The sequence below is a fragment of the Stegodyphus dumicola genome, chromosome 5, assembly GCF_044657685.1.
Source record: "Stegodyphus dumicola isolate Sdum_Otavi_A_Nest chromosome 5, ASM4465768v1".
NCBI classification, from domain to species: domain Eukaryota; kingdom Metazoa; phylum Arthropoda; class Arachnida; order Araneae; family Eresidae; genus Stegodyphus; species Stegodyphus dumicola.
In genome coordinates, this window is record NC_140772.1 from 91,825,688 (window position 1) to 91,849,348 (window position 23,661).

The window sequence follows — 23,661 nt, forward strand, 5'->3', positions numbered from 1 at the left end:
ATTTGTTTAAGAATATTACAGTTGCTTTTATTTCTATTTAATATTAGGATTTTAATAGTGCATTTTTTATCTCAGAAACAGACTAATTTTCTTTTGCATTTTTTGAGACAGTAACCCCCTGAAGTAGATGTCCAAGCAGATGTATTAACCATTTGCTTTTAAATTGGTTTTACTTATTATTTAGTTGAATTTTTATGTAGTTTTTTTCCACTGTGCCGAGTTGAGTTTAGTATCTGAATTTTTATTTTTATTCTAATTAATATTTTGTAGTTTATTTTTCTACTGTGCCGATCTACTTTCAGTTCATAATTTGATTTCATGCTTAATATTTTAATGATGACAATGTAGGATGTTAGAGAAGAGACAAATAATTTTAATTATAACCGATAATTGTAGATTCGGTTGACGTGTAGAATGCGTAATCGGGTAACAGAAGAATGGAACTTCTAGGCAAATGTAGCCGTAGATAAAACTTAACTTATTTCTGAACAAAATATACCTTGAGAGGCATATTTTAATTTGCATATCATAATAGGCGCAATCTACACCTAACATATTTGGAAATTTATATCAAGACAATAGATGATGCAGAGAAATGTACCGCTATCTGTTAGAATCAGGCAAGCGGAAAAGTCCGAAGCAATCAAATGAAAGCCTGGGAGATTGTCAAAGGTTTTGAATCTCAAAAGGTTTCCTAGTTATACCAAAATCTTATTCACCGATTGACTAAAAATACATATCTGCATTTCAGCGTTATCTAATCACATCGTATACGGATTCATAGGATATAACGCAGTTTAGATTGATATATTCTGTATAGCTACAAAGATAGAAAAAGAAACTACTCAAATTAAAATGAAGAATAAGAGGGTTTGTTGATTAAAATCAGAAGTTTTCTATACATATTGTTGCGTGCTTATGGGCTAGTAACGGATCGAACGCACACAGAACCGATGATATCTTGCTAAAAGAATCTTCACAAAAGAATCATTTTACAGTTCGGGAGCTTTCAACAAAAGTACTCGTACAGCTTCTTCAGTATGGCAGCGCACAATCAGTAGTCATCACTTCAAATTACTTAAAATGTTAAACACAACGCAATGCAAAGCGTACTTAAAGAGTGAAGCTCGTACTGCATTCTTTCAATACTCTCAAGTCGGTTCTGAACAAATAACTGAGAATTGACGTTCTCGCCGGTCTTATATAATCCTACCCGGCTGCCGATAAATCTCTAGTACATTCTCGAAATTACTGTAAGGCATATAGTTTTAAAATTACATATAAGGGACAGATATGATTACAAATACACGTATGGATTAATTGCAGCTATACATTTGCAATATTAGTTAGAGTAATACAGAGACTGGACCAAAATGTCACTAAATGATAGCAGAGTGTGAGGAATTTTGGCAATTTCTCGCCAAATTTATGAATGAAAATTAGTTCCCTACCACCTAGCTCTCGAGAGGATTTTCAACTCACCATATATGTAGAGTGCCATATCGTTTGGGAGCATAATAAATTTTTCGGGAGTTTGTCATTTCACAATTATTTCTGTCATTATCTTTTTATGCAACGTCATTGACACATTATATAAAAAGTGAAGGTAAATTATTTCAGCATACTCTAATTAAATCGAACATTTACAAGGTATTATATAATACCGTGGTGTAATTGGTTACCTGCCCGGTTGGAAGCCGGAAGTTCATGAATTCATATATTTAATTGCTAATAATTAATTTTTCCTGCTCCGAAAAATGTCTAATAGAGCTACATTTTTTTTTCTTCCAAAGCAGTGAAAATCAAGCTACTCCTTCTTCTGAAAAATTAAATAATTTTACATTTTCAAATCTAATAGCAATCGCTTCTTCATCTTACACCTATCTCTGTCTGCTGATATAAATTTTTCTGCGTTTCCTTATTGACAGTTATAAATTTCAAAATGTACGCTTATGATTACCTAATAATGTGCCTACCCATTTGAGCCAATCTGAGAATGATACCTTTGAAGATGCTATGTCAAATATAAAGAATTATGCTAAACGATCATGATTTAATTTCCGTGTAAATGTTCTAGAATCATTGTTGTCATGTTATACCCGAAAGTTTCATCATAGGTATATTTAAATCTTCTGATATATAAAGAAAACATTTGCAAAATTTAGGCATGTAGCTAATATGACTAGAATATTACATTATGAAACATGCAGTAATAAAATAATTAATAAAGTTACTGAAATAATATGAGATATACTTCATCAGATATTATATTTATAATATAGATTTTCTTGCGCGAATCTCAAGTATAAATATCATCTTTTCGCGTTTCACAACAACCTAGCATTCGTTTTCAAAACGAGTAAATTTCATACGCGAGTTATCAAATGAAAATGAAATTTAAATGCAGACATTAATATCTGTCTTACCTTTAGTTTCTGTTATTTTCAAGACATGATCATCATTGCGAATCCAAGAGTCAATAACCACATAATCACGAACGAAGGAGGGTAAATGACATTTCAGAACAGCTGTATTCCCTCGCACAACATATTCTTCATAAACTTGAGGTGTGAAACGTTGTTTCATCACTGTAAAGAAGAAAAAATGTTGCATAAATATTAATCTTTCCTGAATGCAGTAAAGATAAGTAAATTCTCTAACGAATTTATTCATGAATTATGCATAGACTTCTGAAATATTTATTCAACTCGTTCTTACTAGCTGTCATAACAACAACCATTTTGTCTTATTTCGCTAAAATTTTTGCTTAAATTCTCCCCAAGAATTTTCCTCTTCCTTTGCAAGAATAATAAATATGCAGTTTTCATTTAATTTAAAAACAGTAACATTTGTGTCCTTTTAATTTCCATATTCTTTAAAAGAACGTTGATATATTTTCATCAATTTTAATTAAACGTAAATAAGGATTTAAGCGTTAATCTTTCAAATGAAAGTGTGTATGGAATCGGCAGCAGCACCATCTGTTTTCATTGTTTTGCAAGGAACTGATGTTCAGTTAACATGAACGCATTCGCTGTATCATCAAATAAATTATTTTCAATACAGCATGCTGAAAATATTTCCCATTAAAATCTGTCAAACACGTTAAAAAGGTAAGTCGGTTTAGAATAGAACACTGATAATATAACAGTTTTACATATAATATTTAAAACTTTTAGTTACTTATTATACAAAATATGCAATCACATAATTATTTGAAATATTTCTAAGTTATACATATTTGAGTTAAATGAACCATTTTTAATTATGTGTTATAAACTCTGTGTTTTATTTTTATTTTCTAATGTTCAGTAATGACAAATTCTATCATTTTATCTCGTTTAATCTAATAAATCAAACATGGAAAGAAATAATGCATGGTTATAGGCAGCATTTTCATTTATTTTGCTGTGTTATGTTTCTTATGATTTTCCCATAAACAGTTTTCCCTAACGTTTTAATAATGCTTTCCGCAAAATAAAGTGTGTACATTACAGGACAATCTCAATAAAAATAATTAGTAACTAACATTTATTATTAGTGTCACCAGAAAACTGGAGAAATTAATTAAATAATAAAGACAGGATAAATAAATTATTTTTGATACCTTCCTATAAAAGCAAACTTACGAAATGGATATCACAACAAAATGCAATTCAAAAACAAATGCATCAAAAGTGAACGAGTTATTTAAATTTAAACAACTAATTTTATAACATATAATTATTTAATTAAATGAGAATTAAACAAGACAAATAGAAATTTAGAAACTGAAAAATTTTAATAATTACAAAATTTTATTATTGAATTCACTCGTCAAGATATAACCTGCTCCGATATGACTTGAAATTAGTTACACAGTATAGAAAATTGACCAAAAGTCAAAATTAAACAATAAGAAAATTAATTAAATGAGCAGCTTATTTAAGCAAAATGCTAAATTTCACAAGTCATGAATGAATGGATTCCACATGTGTAATGTTTTTGATAACTTCAATGAATTTTCAGTTATTTACCAATACTGTGTGATTTTTTTATTATATTAATTTGCTTTTATTTCAGTTTTGATCCAATTATTTTCTAATCGTAATTTTTGTGATTTTCTCATTAGTAAGTCAAAAATTTTGTTAATATTTTAATTCTAATTAGTTTATCGTTTTGGATACGTATGCATATATAAGGAAAAAGAGAGAGATCTTCGTAGCTTGCTTAAAAGAACAGAAACGAAGTATTTAAAAATGTCAATTTCTTTAATCATAGCGCAGTTACTTATTCAAAAAATTGTGTAGGCATAAGAATAAAGTAGTAGCGATGTGCGAAAAATAAAATAAAACTATTTCTATGACAAAGTGGAACAAATTATAAGGATATTGCAAATGTGTGAATGTTGAAGAGAACCCATTTCTCTGCAATAATAAACTAAACAAAATACGTATTGCAACCTAAATTTAAAATTTATATGTCTAAAGCCAGTTGAAAAAGAAAACGACAGAAAACATGATTAAAGAACATTGAAATTATATCCATGCATCGAGGTGGACAAGTTCAATTAAATTGCAAAATCAGTTACAGTTTATAATGTGTCTATACATACAGACTTCAGATAAGGATACATATGGTAGCAGAACAACTAAAAATCATTAATTTTTGTTTAGAAACCTAACAGAGATTATTGCAACACTTAAAGCGCAAGTAATAATAAATTTAGACTCAAATCTACAATCAGAGAAGCTAATTTTATAAATTTATATAAATTCTCGTACCTTAATGAAATAGGTTAAATCACTAAACTAATTAAATATACGTCTTTAAAATTTTAACTTATCCATTTAGTAATATCCCCTATAATTTAGGAGAATTAATAGATTAAGCTTCCGTAGTATATAAAAGTATTTGTTTATTAATTAAAAACAAATGTAAACTTTCAATCTTTGACTAAAACTCTAATCATATAATTTAGTTATCTAATATATAATCTAATTATATAATCTGTCTTTAATAATAAAATGCAGTTTTCAGCTTATAACAAATACAAATTAAAATTATTTTCAGTTTATTATTAAAAGAAATGCTTCTGTTTTTATTCCTGATCTAATAGATTTTGACATCTAATAGATCTAATAGATTTTGTATTTTCCTTACATTATTGTTTAATATGCAGAAGCTTAGATTATAAAAATTTTTAGAAAATGAAACGTATTCAGCGGTATGATTTTATTTCTTCAATTTCGCATTTAATATAGGTAAGATCAAATAGTTTAAAATGAATAAAATTTCCAAAATTAACGACGACTAAATGACAATTCCCAATGCGTTATGAAATCAAACTGTAATAAAGAATTTCTTCTGTCCGCTTCAATCAATAAAACGTTTAATTTAAATTTTTAGTTTTGCGAAACGTATGAACTCATAGCAATCATCGACAAGGAAAACAATTATATTTTGAATTCTGCACTGTTGTAGTTTTATGTCATATTAATACGAATATTATTTGCTTTACATTTCTTTATCTGGTGATTTGAAGAAGATAATACTTGATCAAAGAGTCTAATGTAATAAAAGTATTTTTCATGTTTTAATCTCACGAAGGTACTTTCAGATAATTTTCTTCTATACATCATGCATTTTATTTCCTGCATTTATTTGTGCAAATTTTGCAATTTTATTGCTACAATAGCTGATATGATTATTAGACTTTTAATATATTCAGTCAAAAAAATTGGTACTCCGCTACAAAAAGTGAGTATGGTATAAAGTGAGAAAATAAAATGAGTTCATTCTGAGAACTAATCGAGTCTCACTGCTACGTTTGAATAGCAGTAAGTTACCTTTTATTAATATAACTTAAAGTAATAGTTACTGCCAATAGCTATTCACTGAGCAGAAGAAGAACCTACAACATTGTTCTACATCCCTCTTCAAAATAAATGAATAAAAACTAATAACATTCCGAAATAGATAACATTTCCTTTATTGATACAGCTGGGAAATATGTAAAGCGTTTCAGTTTTAAAATAAAACTATAAAAATAACCATATTTGGAGAAGGTTTATTCAGTAGTGTATTTAAAGAATATATTGGTGTATTGGTGTATTTAATTATGGCAAAGCACACTAGGGCTATCTGCCTAAGGGGAGGAATGCCTTCGTGGAGGACTTTCTAAGGGGAACTGGCTCGTATACACGTTACACATGGGGAAAACCACGAAAACACCCATGCAGCCAGCCCGTTCGCGGGATTCGAACCTCGGACCGAACTACCAGTGTTCAGCGACTTTACCGCTCGGCCGCTGGTGGGCATTTAAAGAATATATATGATAAAAATAAAACTTTGTTTGGAAAGTAAAAACATTTAAATTTTCAGTACTAACAGTCTCTAGTTTACGAACACAGTACCGTAACAAGACGCTAGGTATTGTGCTTAATATTCACGTTTCTTTATATTGTTATTTTAGGCACTTTAGGCGTTAAATAAAAATTGTAAAACTTTTGTTTTACATTTTTAATATTTACCAGCATAAGAATTGTTCAGAATGTCTAGAGTTTAGTTTCATTTTAATGTAGTTTTAAGTGTTTCAACCTTTGAATGAAAAACTGATTAATCTTGCTCGAAGTTTTCGCAACTTAAATAGAATTACAGAGCATATCTCCTATGTCAACGTATATAGTTCTATAAAATAAATAAACATAGAGATAACTCGTTTCGAATTGTTGTGTAGCGAATTTAATTTAATTAAGTGATTCATAAAAATCAAAATTTTAATTTGTAATTATTCAAAATTTGAGCTACACAAGTTTGGTTATATTCTTTTTTGGCTTATTAATTCTAGTGTAATATATTTTGGCTTTCCGAGTTTACGCGAACTGCGTTTTCAATCTTGTACACGCAAACAATGGATTTAGGTGAACTTTTCGTGTAATAAACTCAGTTTTTCATGTCAAAAATTAATTTGATTTCTTAGTATTTAATATCATTAATTGCAGAAAAATTAGCTCTTTAATTTGAAATAACTTTCGTTTTTCTAACTTTAATTGCATTTCAGTTATGAGCTTTAATTAGTAGATTTTTTCCGTTTTGCATTGTGATTTCGCTTGTGGGGGATGAAATGCCCTTTTCCGGTAGAATTGTCGCTTTTTTCGAGTTTTAGCGTTCTTTCGTTGGGACTGCTTGCACGGTTGTTGAAATTCCAAGTTTCCCCTTCCACGAGGCGTGGTTATTTTGGCGGCGGCTTGGCGACTTAGAATTTCCGTTGGGTTTCAAAGTGGTGGATTTGGCGAGTTTGCTAACATGAGGGAATGCTGTATTTGCAACTGGTTTAACTTTTGACGAAGAGTGAGTTGTGCCAACTTGGCAGTCCAGCGTCCTCCCTTTTAACGGGTTGTTTTGGGGGACGAGCACGCTTTTTTTGACACTTCGCTGCCCATTGAATTGCTTTCTGATGCTGTACACGACGGCAGCTGCTTCTGCCGAGGAAATGAAAAGTCTTCACGATAGAGCTACGGGCCTCGTGCCTCTGCGCCTTGAGCGCGGGCCCTGGTTTATGGGCATCAATGTCTTCACCTAATTCATCGTTTCATCAGTTGTTTTTTTGGTGTGTGTGTTTGTGTATTTACATTTAAGTTCTCAAGAAATATAATACTGAAAAATGTCTACTGGAAAGATTCCTTTACCTAGTTTTCTACCATAAAAATGCTTCATTGGCCTCTTGCTTACTCCGAAAATAGAATGTTTTAATTTTTTTGGTCAACACCCGTTGCTTCTACTGCTTCTATGACCATAGGGGGCGGATTCGCCTTTTCCACCGACAGATTCCTGAGCTGAAATTTTTCCTCCTTGCTGACTACTCGTATCTCCAAGTCCTGGACTGTATTTCAACCATCCTACAATATGGGAACCTCCTTGTTCATCCTGTATCAAATAGAAAACCTCCTCGGCTCCCGTGATAACTCCACATACTCGACGAACACATTTCCTGCTATTTGCTGCCGTCTTTCCTCCTGAGCTTCAAGGGACATTTTTTTTTCCTTCATATGGTTGGATTTTTCCTGCCTCTCAGCCCCTGCTTGCCAGTGGACCAGATAAGTCATTGTTTTTAATGTTTTATTTCCTAGTTAGTTAAATGTTATAGAATTCTGCAGTTAAATGATTGAGTTAATTTGATTTGTTGAGCATTATTTTTTTATTTTTTATTTATTTTTTTTTTTTTTTTGTAGTTGATAAATTTAACCTAACTCTATAGAAATCATTTTGTGTGTCGATTAAATAAAGTATTAGATTGACTAAGGAATTATTAACTTATTTAAATTATTGTAACTTAGTTTAATTGTAAAAGAAAAAAAATAAGTTCTTCATGAAATTATGTAATTCAACTTTTGGAGTTCCAGCTATTTGAGCCTCTTTGCTCCTCTCAGGGATTAACTTTGTTTGTAGGATTGTAATAGCGTAACTACTTAACATCTATCCGGTTAAACTATACTGTAAAAAAAAAAAAAAAAAAAAAAAAAAATTATTATGTGCGATAATTAAAGCTATCCATTTTTAATTGATGGTATTAAGTGCAATAGTATGCTATATATATTATTTTTTGTATTGATTATTCTGTGTGAAGTGTTTTTTTTTTTTTTTTTTTTTTTTTTGTGGAACGTGTAACTTGTTAAATTATTTTTTTTTCTCCCCAGGGAGGGTATTGTTCATTTATTCATAGTTTATTTCTGCTATGCTTACTAGATTGTAAAGGTAAATTTTAATAGAGATCCAAAGGCTAAAGTAATATTACTCAGTAAGAGTATGGATTGAAAACTCAATAGTACTGAACTGTTTGAATTGTTTTGATTTTCTAAGAAATGTGTTTACTAAATGCATAAGTATTAAATAAATAAGTTGTTTTTTTTTTTTAACATTCAATGGTTAGATTATTTTTGTGTGCTCATGATTTTTACCAGTCTTTTACTCAAATTGATTTTAAGGGTTAATCCGGAATAAACACAACGCAACTTTAAATTTTATTGGTATTAGTATCATATTGTTGAATTGAGTTTTATAATTTAGATGTTATGGTCAACTTGTAGGGTACCTTTTGGAAAATTTAAGGTAAAGTTCAAAATACCATAACAGAATTATAACAATTTTAATCATGCAATGTATTTTGTCACTTTGAGAGATATAGTTCTGCGGAAGCACTGTAAAATACTACTCTCTAAAATGAGGAAAAAGGAGTACATTTGTATGCTATGACAATTAATATGTTCTCAGAGCATTTGAAGTAAGGGCCTTTGGTCAGAGCTCATCTCTGTTACTCGCAAATCTTATACATTAAATATCAAAAAGAAATTTCTGAGTCTTTTGAATATAAGAGAATATGTTGTCCTGTTTACTGACCGTATTTAAGAAACGGAATAAATCGAAATTGCAAAAGTCGAAGAAAGTAAATTGTGAAACCTGAAGTCTATAATTCTCGAGCTTTTTGTAGGACGATTTCTTTAACGTAGTAATGATTCTTATATACGTTTAAACCTTTCCGAAACTTACGCAGAAAACTCAAACAAAAATACATTGAAATAATGAATCTAAATTTCTTACCTTAAATCTGGGGAATATTTAATACATGTTTTTGTTAATTTGTATTCCAGCTTCAGTTATTTTAAAGTTGTAATTGTTTCTAAAACACACAGAATTGCATATTTCATTATTATTATTAAATTTTTAAAAGACTACCATTTAATTATCTTTAGTCTAATACAAATTTAATACATAGAGAAAATTTGCAGAAATACATTTTGCAGGAAAGTTTAATTTGCATTGGAGTGTAAATGCATATTAAATATACTGCATTATATTAAGGAATTAATATTTTATGCACTTTGCTCTAAATTTAACTATTGGAATATGTAAATATTTCTGCTTATTTAAATATTTAAGTTATTTATTGCTCGAATCTATATCCTTCATTTAAAGTGACATAATTAAAATTTTGAAACAATAAGCATTTTTATACTCATTTCTCATGATGCTTTATAATATTTGCATATATTTACATGCAGTACCTGTACCTAGATGCATAATAACTACGGATTGACATTAGAAGGAAAATTTAATAAATGTATGTTTCGCCCCCTCAGTTGCAATTTCCATACAAATATTGCTTACTACTCAACAAAATAATAGAATAGTTTTATAAAATCTATACAGCTTTCAAAAGTAATTTTATTCAATGTGGCAGAAAAATAATATTAAAAAATGTTTTTTTTCTACTCTAAAAATATGGAGGGAATGGATTATTTAAATTATGGCTAAGCGCTCGAGAGCTACTTGCCTAAAGGAAGAGGCACCTTCGTGCAGAACGGCAGTCGCTGGTGAACTGTCAAAGTATGCAAGGACAAAAGGTATTTTTTAGGAAATAATATGATATTAAATTTAATGAGCAAATCCTATACAATTACCAGCATGTTTAATATATATTAAAATAATATATTGCACTTCAGACTAAACATGTTAATTGATACAAATTTGAGACAGAAAAATGAAATAAATTCAGATGACAGTACCGTTAAATTTTTGAATTTGTAGTGCTAGTTTCGAAGGTTTTGCTACATAAACTTGTTTATTCAGCTGTAAGGCAGAATAAAAATTAGTCCTGACTTTTTTTCGTCTTGCAGCTGAAGGAAGTTCTGTAGTAAAAGCTTCGAAACTAGTACTGCAAATTTTAAAAATTAACGCTGATTACTGTTGTTTAAACTTATAATATTATTATTTGGTGTGTTAATTTTACTTAATTAATTTTAATTTTAAGTGTTAATATACTTTGAGATTTTTAAAAGAAAACAATAGTAGTTAATCAGTTATTGAGATAATGATATCATTTGGCATACAAGTCGAATTTCCTGAAGTATTCATAACTTGAAATTTATACTAATAAAGTAAAAGTTTTAATGTCTTCTAGAAAGTTAGACTAAAATTATATGGAAATTGAGAGTATAAAATTGTTATTCAAAATCATCTCTGAGTATGGCCAATACTTCCTCGTTGCTAAAGATAATTTGTTAACATTTGTTATCCACAATCAAATATCACTACATATTAAAGTGTAGTTACATTCTATATGGATGTCGAGATAACAAATAGAATTAAGTAAAATGGCAGAATACATGTCGCGAATATAAGCTATGATTTAAAACAATTCCTGTTTCGAACAATGTTTATGTAGTAGAAAGATACGTCAGAGACTCTGAGAAGTAAACATTGCTTTGTTAACAAATTTTGAGGTATGTGAAGAAATTTTTTTTTTTTTTTTTTTTACTTAAAAGGTTTACATATAATGTGTCAGTTATTCGCTTTTTAAATTTATTATTGCTCCTGTGGCGAAATGAGTTTTTACTGAGCATTACAGAAAATAAACTACGTTGTATTTACAGTCGAGAATTTCTCAACGTATTCGAGAGATATATCATTCTACAGAAGTGAAGCCTTCTAATATTAAACTTAACAGTAGGAAAAAATCAGCTTTAGATTGAAGCTAATATTATACACAATCACCAAGCCTTTCGAGGGAGATAATTAAAAAAAAAAAAAAAAAAGTTTGGTTTGATTTATTTAACTACGGCAGAGCTCTCGAGAGTTATCTGCTTAAGGGAAGAGATGACCTTAGTCGAGGATTTTCTAAGGAAAGCTGGCTCGTATACACGTTACACATAAGAAACGGCACGAAAACGCTCATGCAGACAAACAGTTCGCTGGGATTCGAGCCCTGTACCAGACTACCAGTGTTCAGGAAATTTATCGCTCGGCTCTAGGACTATATTTCAAGGGTCTCGCTTAGGATTCTATTTTGTTGCTTAGGACTATCGTCTCACTTAGGACTCTATTTTAAGGAGGATGATAAAATTCCTTTGATAAAGCTATTGTCAATTTAAAATTACTTTTTATCTAATTTTAAATTTAAACTTTTCTAATGAAAAGGAGAAAATGGGAATTCTCAGAAATATCTCAGAATTTAATAATAAATTCGCGTCCTAACGAACGTGACATATTGTATTTTAAATTACTATACGCATATGCAAGCACTTAAAAATGTTTATGAAATCTATGCTTCTGGGAAGTACTGTTAAGTAAGGAACTCGCTAAATGTAGCGGAATTGTTATTAGGTTTACGAATTATTTCAGACAAAGAACTTGGGCTGCTTCTGCACAAGTGCTACGTTTTTCACCGAACTTTGTAGGACTTAATTTTGTATCGAATTCTTTTCAGACTTTTTAACTTATAGCAGGTATTTCAAATTCCGAACAGTATTCAAGGGGGCTACAAAATCTATTTTTCCTTTGGAGAAGATAAATTTAAGATTAATAAGAGCATTTAAATTCTAAATGCATTGTGCATATTGCTCTAAAACTTAATAAAAGTTCCTATAATTGGTATAGTTAGATTGTCTATTCATCAGGCTTATGTTAATGTCAAATTTTAATAATGCGTTTAAAAGAATAAAACAACAACACATATCTGTTAATAGAAACAAAAGAATAAGAATAATGTGCCTAATTTAAATTAGTAAGTTCTTACAAATTCTTTAATAGGAAACCTAACCAATTTTAAATGTACTACATTGATCTATAAAATTTAATAAATTCGAATTTCAGCTTTCATTTGATAATTAATCAAGCTATTTAATTTGAACTGCTGCAAGCATTCTTCTTTTTTTCCCTTTATTACAATACTTATAAAGCTGCTATTCGTTTAGTCAGTGTATATATATATATATATATATATATATATATATATATATATAAGGCATCATATTGATAAACTTTCGCATTCGTAATTTTGATTAACTTAAAATGAGTATTGCATTCAAAGCCTGCTTCCCTAATTTGGGTAATAATAACGATTTCCATCCCCGTGCTTTATTTTCATTAAAAACTGGATTCACAGTTTAAAAGTATAGTAAAACGAAATATAATATACTTAAGACACACCCAACATTATTAATCAAGCAGTTAAAAAATTCTCATCTCAACACACTAAAAGGCACACTCTTGTTTTAGGAGATTATAAAAATTCTGTTGTCATTCCCTTCTTTCCATCAATTAGCTATAAAGTTGCACATATTTTGCAGAAATTTAACTTTCGGGTTGTTTATTCTCCCATCAATAAAATTCCGAGTTCCATACTCAAGGACCCCATTCCGGATATGAATTCCTGGGGTATTTATAGGATTCCTTGCCAGTGTGGTTTAATTTACATTGGCCAAACTAAGAGAGCCTTAAAATTTCGCGTTAAGGAACATGAGGCATATGTTAGAAAAAAGGAAACACAGAAGTCTTCTGTTGCTGAACATTGTTGGTCCGAAAACCACACTTTCAGTTTTTCTGCTGCCAAAATTATTCAAAAAACATCTTCCATTGGAGAACTGGATTTTCTAGAGGCATTTCACATTCATAAAAATCTTTCTGTTCTAGTTAACGATCCTAATTCCAATCCAAATTTGCCTTCGGCTTTTAAAGAAATTATGTTTTAGTTCTGGTTTCACCAACAGATGGCGCCACTTGCTTATTCTTGTCCAGGCTTTCTTATCTTATCTAATCATTATTTCCTATCTGGTTCATTTGCGGTTTTGCAGCTGAAGATGGTGGTTCGGTAAAACCATCGAAACTAGTCCTGTGAAAATTTGGTAAATATAACGCTGATTTTTGTTGTTTGACTTCTGAAATAATATACTTCTTTCACCATTTTATTTTACAGCAAACATTTTTTAGTCATCTAATAGTATAATGTATATTAATTTAGCAGGTTAAGCAATAACATGTGGAAATCAGAAAAATTTTACCTCCTTAAATATTATTAAAACTTTATTTGAAAATTGAGTTCTTTGCATTTCTAAGTGCTCTAAATAAAAGAAACAACTTTTTGTAAAATGCTGAAAATGAATTATCACATAATAACAGAATAAGCTAAACATTTTAATCTAAAATAGCTACTGTAAATTAAATAATATTCGTTTTTAATCAAATTGCTTTCGCCAGTCTTATTTTAAAATAAGCTAATAAATTGTTTCGCTGTGCAAAATGTATTTAACTTGTATAGAAGTACGGCATATCGTATCTGAGGAATAATTGAACCATTTTGGTGTTGATTTAGAATAAATTATTCTGCACATAGGCCTTTGTGTGAAATTCATTTCTTTGAAATTTGAAGATTAATCCTTCCATATGCTTTTTATATCCTTAACAGAGTCCCACAGTTTTATTAAATTAACGGTTTTCTAATATTTAATTTACGATCGTGAAATTCTTAACTTCGTATTGACTTTAACAATCAAAGGAAATTTTCAAAAAGTTCCCGTTTGATATGACGGAATGTTCTGCACTCCAGGCACTTAATTTTATTAAGTTTTTGATTATCCATCCTATGTATTGAAAATAGTTCACCGTTTAATTTATTTCGCAAATAGCATATTCTGCACAAACTTTCTGAGAGAAGCTGCGATGTTGAAACATTTTAGAACTTGAAATAGATTATAAAAAACAATCAGCCGTCTAATTGAAATTTCAGAATTCTAACAGAACTTAAGAAAAAATACTGATACCTTTACGCTTAAAAGTCATTTTGGTTCAACTGGTCTGAATGGAACTACGATGCAAATAAATATTGATTCTGCAGACATTCTATGATCTCCAAAGAGAATCATGTTATTCAAAGACAGTTAAAATATCACAATTAAAGAACAGTTCCAATTTATGATGTAAAAGTATCAAACCTTTGAGGCTAAGATAAATTAATTCCAATGTGCGGAAAGATGTTTTGAAACGAGATGAGGTATTTTTGAACATTAAAAATTAGGTTTTTGCAATTCCACAGCTAGTGCAGTGACATTAGGGCTCTTTTAATAGCACAATCAGCAAAAAAATAACTTTTTTATATCATATAAGTACCAAATAATGCTTTCTCTCGAAACTTTTGCAGTTGAAAAATTCCTAAAAGTTCTATCCATGGCCTGGCACCAGTATACGATGTATGAATGGCTAGAAAATGACACACTAAAAGACGATATGTTAAATTTTATTAAATTTTAAGATATGTTTATGCGAGGAGCATGTATAATGTTCTTCAACTCAAGAAAAGCGTTCATTACTGTTCAACAGAATTATTTGATATTTTAGTTTAAAAAATGAAATATTTTAATAAGTATTCAATTACTTTCACTGGTAAAACAAAAGCAATGCACTTTAGACGGAACCCAAAATCAAGTGCAATTAGCTACATACATTCCGCAAGAAAACGTCGAGTTTACTCTCAAATAAATTTCAATTAACAAATTTAGTAATTGTTTTGCAAGATCCTATGTTAAATGTCACATAACAGAGCATTTTACAAAACCCTAAGATGAAAATATGGTGTAATGTAGTAATGAAACTTTAGACAATATTAAATTTAGTAGTTAGTACTAGCAATAATAGCAGTAATGACAATGCTAATAATAATCCTTACCTACTGAATATATTGCTGTAATAGTTTAATGTATGGTTATGAAAAATGGAAGCTTTTAAAGCTAAATATTTTTTTTCAAACTACGACATAAATTTTATATTTTAATAATTTCTGACTGCACTTCTGAAACTTCAACAAAGTCCCTTTAGCACTTTCATTTAAATCGCTAACAAGTAAGTCGAGTGTATTAAAGCAAAATGCTTGAAGACTCTCATATCGTATTTCTGTATTTCGAAAGTGGTACGCCTTAGAGTACTGTTACGAGACTTATTTTACGTTATATCTATATCGAGTAACTTTCTAAATGTTACGCGTTGATGAACAAACGAAAACTAATCTGTGTTCAGAAACCTTGTCTCTGTTCTATATTTATCTGTTTACCGATTCATCTTTACTTGTTCTTTTCCAGGGGGGACTACCTTTATGGTCTAATTTTACAACAAATACCATCTCCTTAATAAACCACTTTAAACATGTGTTTCTGCAGTTTGCAGAGACATTCTCAGTAAAATAGATTGACACAGAATATAGAAAAGACTGCCAAATTTTTACTTTTAACAGACACGTTCGAATTTCTGAGTTATAAGAATAGCAAGCTGATATCCAATTCAAATAACATTCTTTTAATTAATTTGCATGTTAGACCCTTGTCTGACCTCGAAAAATCACTTTGAAATGATACAGACTGAAAAGAAGATATGTTCCTCAATTTAAATATATTTGAAACTAATCTAAATTGTACAGATTCATGCAAGATTTATTTTTGTTTATAATTAGAGAAATTTGATCTCGGTTTCGAGGATCCAAATTAAAGAACTTGACTGCATACACATTCAAACATAATTCCTCATATAAGCTCTGTCAAGATCATCTACATCGCTTTCGATATTAAGGCTTATTAAATTGCGCAGGGATAATGGTGGTGCACATATAGACAGTTTGTAAAATAATTGTAAATATTATTGAAATTACAATAAAATAATTGCACGTGTAAAAGGACTTTCTGGCCACCCCGTACATTTTGCAACAAAAGTATAAATAATGGACAGCCAGCTTGGAAAATTTTTTGCACTAATTATTTCTAATAATACTGAGCACAGATATTGCGAAATCCTTTATATAATACAGAATAAAAATTGCTCAGTGTTTGAACTAAATAAGTCGATAATAAATCTATGAAATCTCAATAAGCAATGACAGATTATATGTTTTAGTTTGTTACTTTGAACTCTTAAGAGAAGATGTGTACTGAAGAATTATATACTAATGTGCTATTAACAGTAATATTAATAATTTTATATGACAAACATTCTTTGTAATTTTAAGCTAATATACATTTTCCTGAGTAGATCATTAGTAGATTCTACACTATAAAATTTGAAGGAGGCTGAAAAGAAAAACTGGTTTTCAAGGTGAAGATTATATTCTCCCTATTAGCTGGATATGACTCATTTAAAGAGAGGAAATAAATATAAATAAATATAAACAAAAGATGCAATTCGGTAGAGCTATCCATTAACCAAAAAATAAAAGACCAAAGATCTATGAGATGAAGAGTTTGAGTCCTTTAAGAAGAAGACTAAAATCAAAGTCATGAAATCTGGAAATCATTCCAGTAAACAATATGGTTCTATTAAGTATCTCAACTAATGTGTACGAAGAGAGTATAATGTGTCTCTAAAGAACTTTGAATTTGCAAAAATCTACCAGATAAACTGATGTGCTTTTCATGATTTTATTTTCGAAAGTAAATTTCGTATTTATATATATTTTATACAATTCCAATTTCATAAAAATTTTGGATTGTATACTAACCCAAATCTGAAACATAAAGTTCATTAAATGCCAGTAGGTCTCCAATCAGAAAGCTGAAGAAAGTGCAATAAAATTTAGAATTATTTTCCAACTATTCAACTTTGATATTATAGATTCGTTGTAAAATTTAAAGGCTCGAATGCAAGACGGACACATATTTAAAACGACGCTTCATTTTATGTTTAAGAGAGCAAAAAGCCTTAGTTATGAAATAACTTCACAAATATCAGCTTCGTGGATTGAAAACTTTCTCTACGAATATAAATATGACAATTTGAGATGAAACTGAATGAGCAAACCTTGTTTTATATAAGTATACCTTTTATAAAAATATGTTATTTTAATCTAATGAGAAGATTTGCTTGGATATACTGGAAAACTAATTGATGGTGTATTGAATTAAATCAGTAATAATTGCCTATTCAGTATAACGATTATCCGCTTTAATACGGTTATTATAGAGACAATATTTCAGACCATTATCAAGACAATATTTCAGACCATTATCAAGACAATATTTCTGTCTAGATGCTAAAAAACAAAGAACATTTGCGAGAGTATTCAACAAAAATTTGGTATAAAGGCCAGGATATATGACATGCTAATGATGTAAACATCCGGGGTTACTGCCATATGATTTTTTTTGCATTGTTGGTGAATTTATTCAGGATGCACCTCTATTCCTCTCTAATCTCCAGGATCTTCGCGACAGTATCGCTAGTGACTAACTTCTAGTTGAGCGTGATAAACTGAGAATGGACGTAACGTGTTATCTTTAGGTGACACATTTCGTTTCCACATTCAGTACGTATAATCAGCCATTATACATAAAGGATATCTTTTAAAGATAACATTTATGGCTGATACTTGATCAACCATAAAAGATATCTTAGAAGATATCCTTTATGACAACAAAGGTATGACACTAGAATACTGTGAAATTTGTGGTGTATATAAAGAGATGGATCTCGAAGTATTGAATTTCTTTCAACATTCAGAAAAGGAATAAAAACTATATTACAAAATTTGGTATGAATTCGGGTGTTTATTCACTGTGATGTTTTAATCGTTTCATGAAATTAGGGGTAACCCTGCTCATTTACTTTATGTTATGCTGACCATATAATACGAATAAGGTCTTCAGATGTGCATTATAAAGCGAAACGTATTGCTGCAAATTCATCTCAGTTCAGCATTTTTTAAGACTTTCGTCAAAGAACATTTTTACCTTAATACAATAAAAAAAGGTGATTTAGCTTTCTTTATACATCCCCATTTTCCTTCGTTAAATGTTGCATAGGAAATATCCTAGACTGGATATAGAAACTATTAGACAGAATTTCTTGCTCAGCACTTCCTATGATTTATATAAAAGAGAGAAATCCAGAGTTTTTGATGCAAAAAAAAAAGCAGTAATCCTTCAGAAGTGCGTGAGGGCAAACAACTGGTGACAAGATTCAAATGTTTTAAAACACCCCCTTAAGAGTGAGCCATGAATCAAGTTCGCACCAAGTAAGCGAAATAAAGTTGAAGAAAATAAAAGCAGAGAAAAACACTCAAGTAAAGAGGAGATGAAGGAAAAGAAAAACGACTTCAGTCACGTCCATAAGAATTAGAATAATGCATAATTCATTGGAAGTCCTTGGACTTTAGATAAAGAAGAATCTTGAAGAACAAGAGTAAAGAAGGTAGTCGAATTCCACGTCAAACATAATTCTCACTCTTTTGTTTGAGAATTAATATGATTTATCCGTCAAAGATATTTTAATCCGTTGTAATTTTTTCTCCTCCTTTTCGCTGTTCTGAACGTGAAGATTTTCAATAGTTTCTGAAGAAGATAATTGTATTAAGGAATCTGGGGAAAATTGGGGCTTTGCTTTCTATTTTTAACGGAAATAGGGTTATAAGAAATTCCTAAGCTCTTTTATGATGTAGAAGAAAAGTATATAAAGTTAATATATTATACGGAATTCGATGCGGTTTCTGGATTCGTTATCAGTTCTTTACTCAATTATTTCAGTGGGGGTCAATTACATGCGTTGCATTATTATTTCTTTCTTAATAAAATTAATTTCAAAACACTGTGTATGTACAAAATTAATGTTTGATAAGTAATTCGATAGTGTATAAGCTACACGATTAATATGAAGAGAATGTTTTTTTTATGTCTTGAGTTAAATAAATAAAATACTTTGCAATGAAGTAGTATTATAATTAAGTCTCGAAATATTGTTAGTAATATTTGAATCTATCATATGTCCAATACGTATAGGAAGTTCTATTAATTGTCAAAATTTAGATACGTTGATTAACTAGACTTTCCAGAAAACTTGATGATATAAAAATTATAAACTATGATAAATTATAATAAAAAATTATTTTTCTCCAAAACATGATTAAAAAGTGTCTCTATAAAATCGAAATTTTCTTCGTCAACAAACTTATAAAATGATATTGACAACGGCTAAATGCTGAAACCTGAGGGTGAGAGAAACGTCTGGAAAAGCCGCTTTCATTCCTTATAGACATAAATAATGCTACAGTGTTTAGTCATCATAGGTAACATAAATTTGGCCCAAACTCTAAAAGACTATATGTACATTTCCACTACGTTTTGCATGTATTACAGGGACTGGGAAAGGGTGTAAAGTAACTTATTAACTCAAAAGTTTAACAGATGGCAACAAAGCGTTGGCGCGCGTGCTCGCAGGTTAACAGACGGCAAAAAAACGTGCTTACAGAATCCAACAGTTATGTCTTAAATAAAAGATAATGGATTAACGTGGCCTTCAGGCAGGCAGAACGTGCTCTGATTCTGTCCTCAAAAACTTTCTTTAAATAGTCTCTTCTTTCTACCTCATTTGAATATCACGCAAGCTTTAAATTTACATTCTGGCAGGAAAATGAAACTTAAAGTAATAGGATAGAAAATTAACATAAAATAACTGGTTAGAATGAAACTCAAACGTGAAATCTGTAATGTCACAAAATAGTATTACATAAAAGCACCTTCCTAATGTCTTCTTCGAATGGAAAATTTTCAAGCTTACATATGTGTACATTGCTGCTTTGATGCTTTGTTTGCATATTCTGGTTTACACGAGAATTAATTCCCCTCTTACCAGAGATTATCAGGGAATCCCGCGAGGGATCTCACATATGAGGGTTCATCAAATCGGTCCACCATAAAGGTGTGTACTTTAAGATAATATAGATTGGTATTATTACATAAATAAAGGTATGGTTGTAATTGTACAGTTAACAGTACTGGGCAATCATTCAGATTATTAGTGATAAAAGTTTAGTTAAGTTACGTTGACATAGTTTATGTAACAGTAACAACATCCTTTTCAGTTAAATTTATGCACGTTTAACATTCTACAGTTACAAGAAATTACTTCGAGAGAAGAAAATCAAAGCAATCCACTTTGATAAAATATTAATAACAGTTATGAAACAGCCTTCAAGTCATTTCCAGCGTAAAATGAATTGATAATGAGAAAGTATGCATACAATTATTTCCAAACTGCAAATACGGTCTTTCGATAATTTATTATGCTATTGTAAGATCGTTTGTTACAAGAGTTGTCAGCAAAATATTAAAAAATACCTAATTTTTAGGTGCCAAGATGCAGACAAATACAGAATAAATGCTATGTACTCTTTCTTTTTTCGCTTGGAATTACTTTAACGCGTGCAAAAATAATGCAAATTACAGTTTATTCCAAGCTAAGAAAAAGAAATGCACATGTGGGAGAGAAACGATGGAAATAATCCCCCGTAATGCTTCTGAAACTTCAATTTTCGTAATTCAGGGATAATAGAAATTCGAGCTATAGCAATAAACAACATTTCTGTTCTCCTCTTAAAATGAGAACAACAGTATCGTATTTCCTTTATACCTAATACGAGGAACTTATTTTACAAATGCGATCATTATCATCATAATTGATATATCATGCATGACACTCAGAAAATAGTTTGAAGAAAAATACTTCTATTTTATGAAGTATATGTTGAAGACTGCAGTGGCTAATTCTCTTTTGAAATACGATCCTTCATTATTTATACTCCATAATACTAATATTATGGAATTCTGATTTTAATACCAGTCTAAAAAATGATTTATACTATTTTTTTTAGTTTAGTTTAATTTATTTATTTATTTCGTTATGCAGTCTAATTCCTTTCCTCTCTTCCAGATTTTGATATTATATTCTCCGTTGTATCATATGAATTACATATTTATGTGTAAAATTTGTGTTAATAAAGCATTTATTTAATGTACTGCATATTTATTGCTATGCAGAGTGAATATGTAAATCATGCAAATAAACAATATGTACGATATTTTTATGTAAATCATGCATATAACCAATATGCATGATATTTTAAAAAATCATGCTAATATAACTAACACTCGCATTACACTAATGGTTTCAAAATTTATTTTCACATTTTTAAGATATTTCTGAAATACCCAGGACGTTAAAATATAAGTATTCTTATCTGTTTTCAAAAATATATTAATGTATGAAAATATTGACATAATGTAACATTTAGTTATTTATTTTGTGCCTAATATTTTCTTAAAATAAAAATTACTATGTAGCTTGGATAAAAATTATACGGTTTTTCGGTGCAGGAAACCTGAAAAATTAGCATCCGTACACCTGGATTCAAAATAACGAATCTTTCTATTTTAGCATGGTGGGCTATACGCAGTACAACAGCAGCAGAAGAACATAATAATTTCTTACATTCTTTCTTACTTAAAAAGAATTGTACGAGAAACATTTAAATTCAGATAATGACATGTTATCGATTTATAATGTAGACTTGTAGAGACATTAGGGATTTTTGGAAGCAGACAAAATAAAAAATGAGCAACGCCTTCCCCAGGAATTGAACTGAGGACTTCTGGAATACGTGTCCAGCGTGCAGCCCACCACACCACGAAGGCATGCTAGGAAAGTGGGAGAAACACATTATATACTTCCCCTTTTAAAGGGCGACTGAGGTTTTAGGGGACCCAATCGCCAAATCCTGGTGGCAGAGAATCGTCATCCACCACCTTTTCTTTTTTTAGTTCTGGCGGCACTTGTAGGGACATTAGGCATTTTTGGGAGCAGGCAAGATGAAAAATGAGCAACGCCTTCGCCGGGAATCGAAACGCGGACCTCGGGAATATGCGCCCAACATGCAGACCACTACACTACGAAGGCATGCTAGGAAGGCGGAAGAAACACCTTGTAGTCTTAACTATAAATAAAGAAGTTAGACGTTTACAGTTGCCATAACAAACTTGAACGTCACTTGTGATCGGCCCAGATTCGAATTTGGATCTTTTCAGTCTTAGCTGGATGTGTTGACATTTTACGCAAGAAGAACGTACTCTGGGTAAAGGATAACTCTTGTACTGCATTTCCAGTCAAGCAATATTCGTTGCCATTTTGCAAAAAGAATCATGTCATACACATTTTACAGTCATGTTCACTTAAAAATACATCTTTGTAAGTTTCTAATTTGAGATACTCTTTCAAAAGGAAATTGAACTCTTTCCCTTTCTTTATCTTATTTCCAATATTTCCAGTTAAAGCGCCTTAATTTGGATTTTCATAGGCATCAGATATATCCTCGTGAAATATTTGATCATCGAAAAATAATTTTGTAAAGTATAAATGAATTGAAATGAGAGGAAATATTCTTGAATTTAGTCTATATTAATTCTGAATGCAGTTTATTCTCTCGAAGAGAAATTTGAAGGTGCTTCAAGATCATTTAAATCTCTGCTCTGGCTCGTTTAAAGATTCCACAAAACGCGATTCATTTGCATCAATGTTACTCGTTCTGTGATATCACGATCCTCATATACAATATGTATATTATACATTGAAACCTGAGTTGATAACAATCCGTTGTCTTAAAAGCAAACTTTATTTTAGAAGTTAACAAAAACTATATCTTCATCAATGTCTTTGAAGTAGTTATTTTGTCCTTACACAGCACTTTTAGACCACACGCAATCAACTTGTTCTCTCTACCCAATTCTCCTCTTTGTAATGCTGGGTAGATCGGGCAGAATTCCGAACTTCAATATTGATTTCCCAGTAGCTAAAGTTATCGGAGCAGGTAATAGTACTTTTACTTCTTTTATTACATTCGCTTTCCCTTGAAAGATTTTATTCTGTTAAGAAAAGGGATATAAATTCGTACACGTATCTTATACACATTTCTACTAATAGCTCATCTTATTAAAATTATAACAAAGCAATGAGCATTAATCTGTTAGAAATTAGATTTTGTGAAAATAATAGAATTGTTTTATAAAATAGTAAGACCGATTCTCACAAAGAGTTAGGTATTTT

At 30.2% G+C, this 23,661-nt stretch overlaps 1 protein-coding gene across 8 annotated transcripts in view; it reads right to left on the reverse strand.

The window, feature by feature from the left end:
* The window catches only part of LOC118196463 (cell adhesion molecule Dscam1-like), a 1,288,074-nt gene that overhangs the window by 668,571 nt on the left and 595,842 nt on the right, over positions 1-23,661 (reverse strand). For all 8 annotated transcript variants that reach the window (XM_085816870.1, XM_085816863.1, XM_085816868.1 and 5 more), the window contains one exon: positions 2,427-2,588. In XM_085816870.1, coding sequence (XP_085672996.1) covers positions 2,427-2,588 — 162 coding nt within the window. The remainder of the gene's footprint in view (positions 1-2,426; positions 2,589-23,661) is intronic.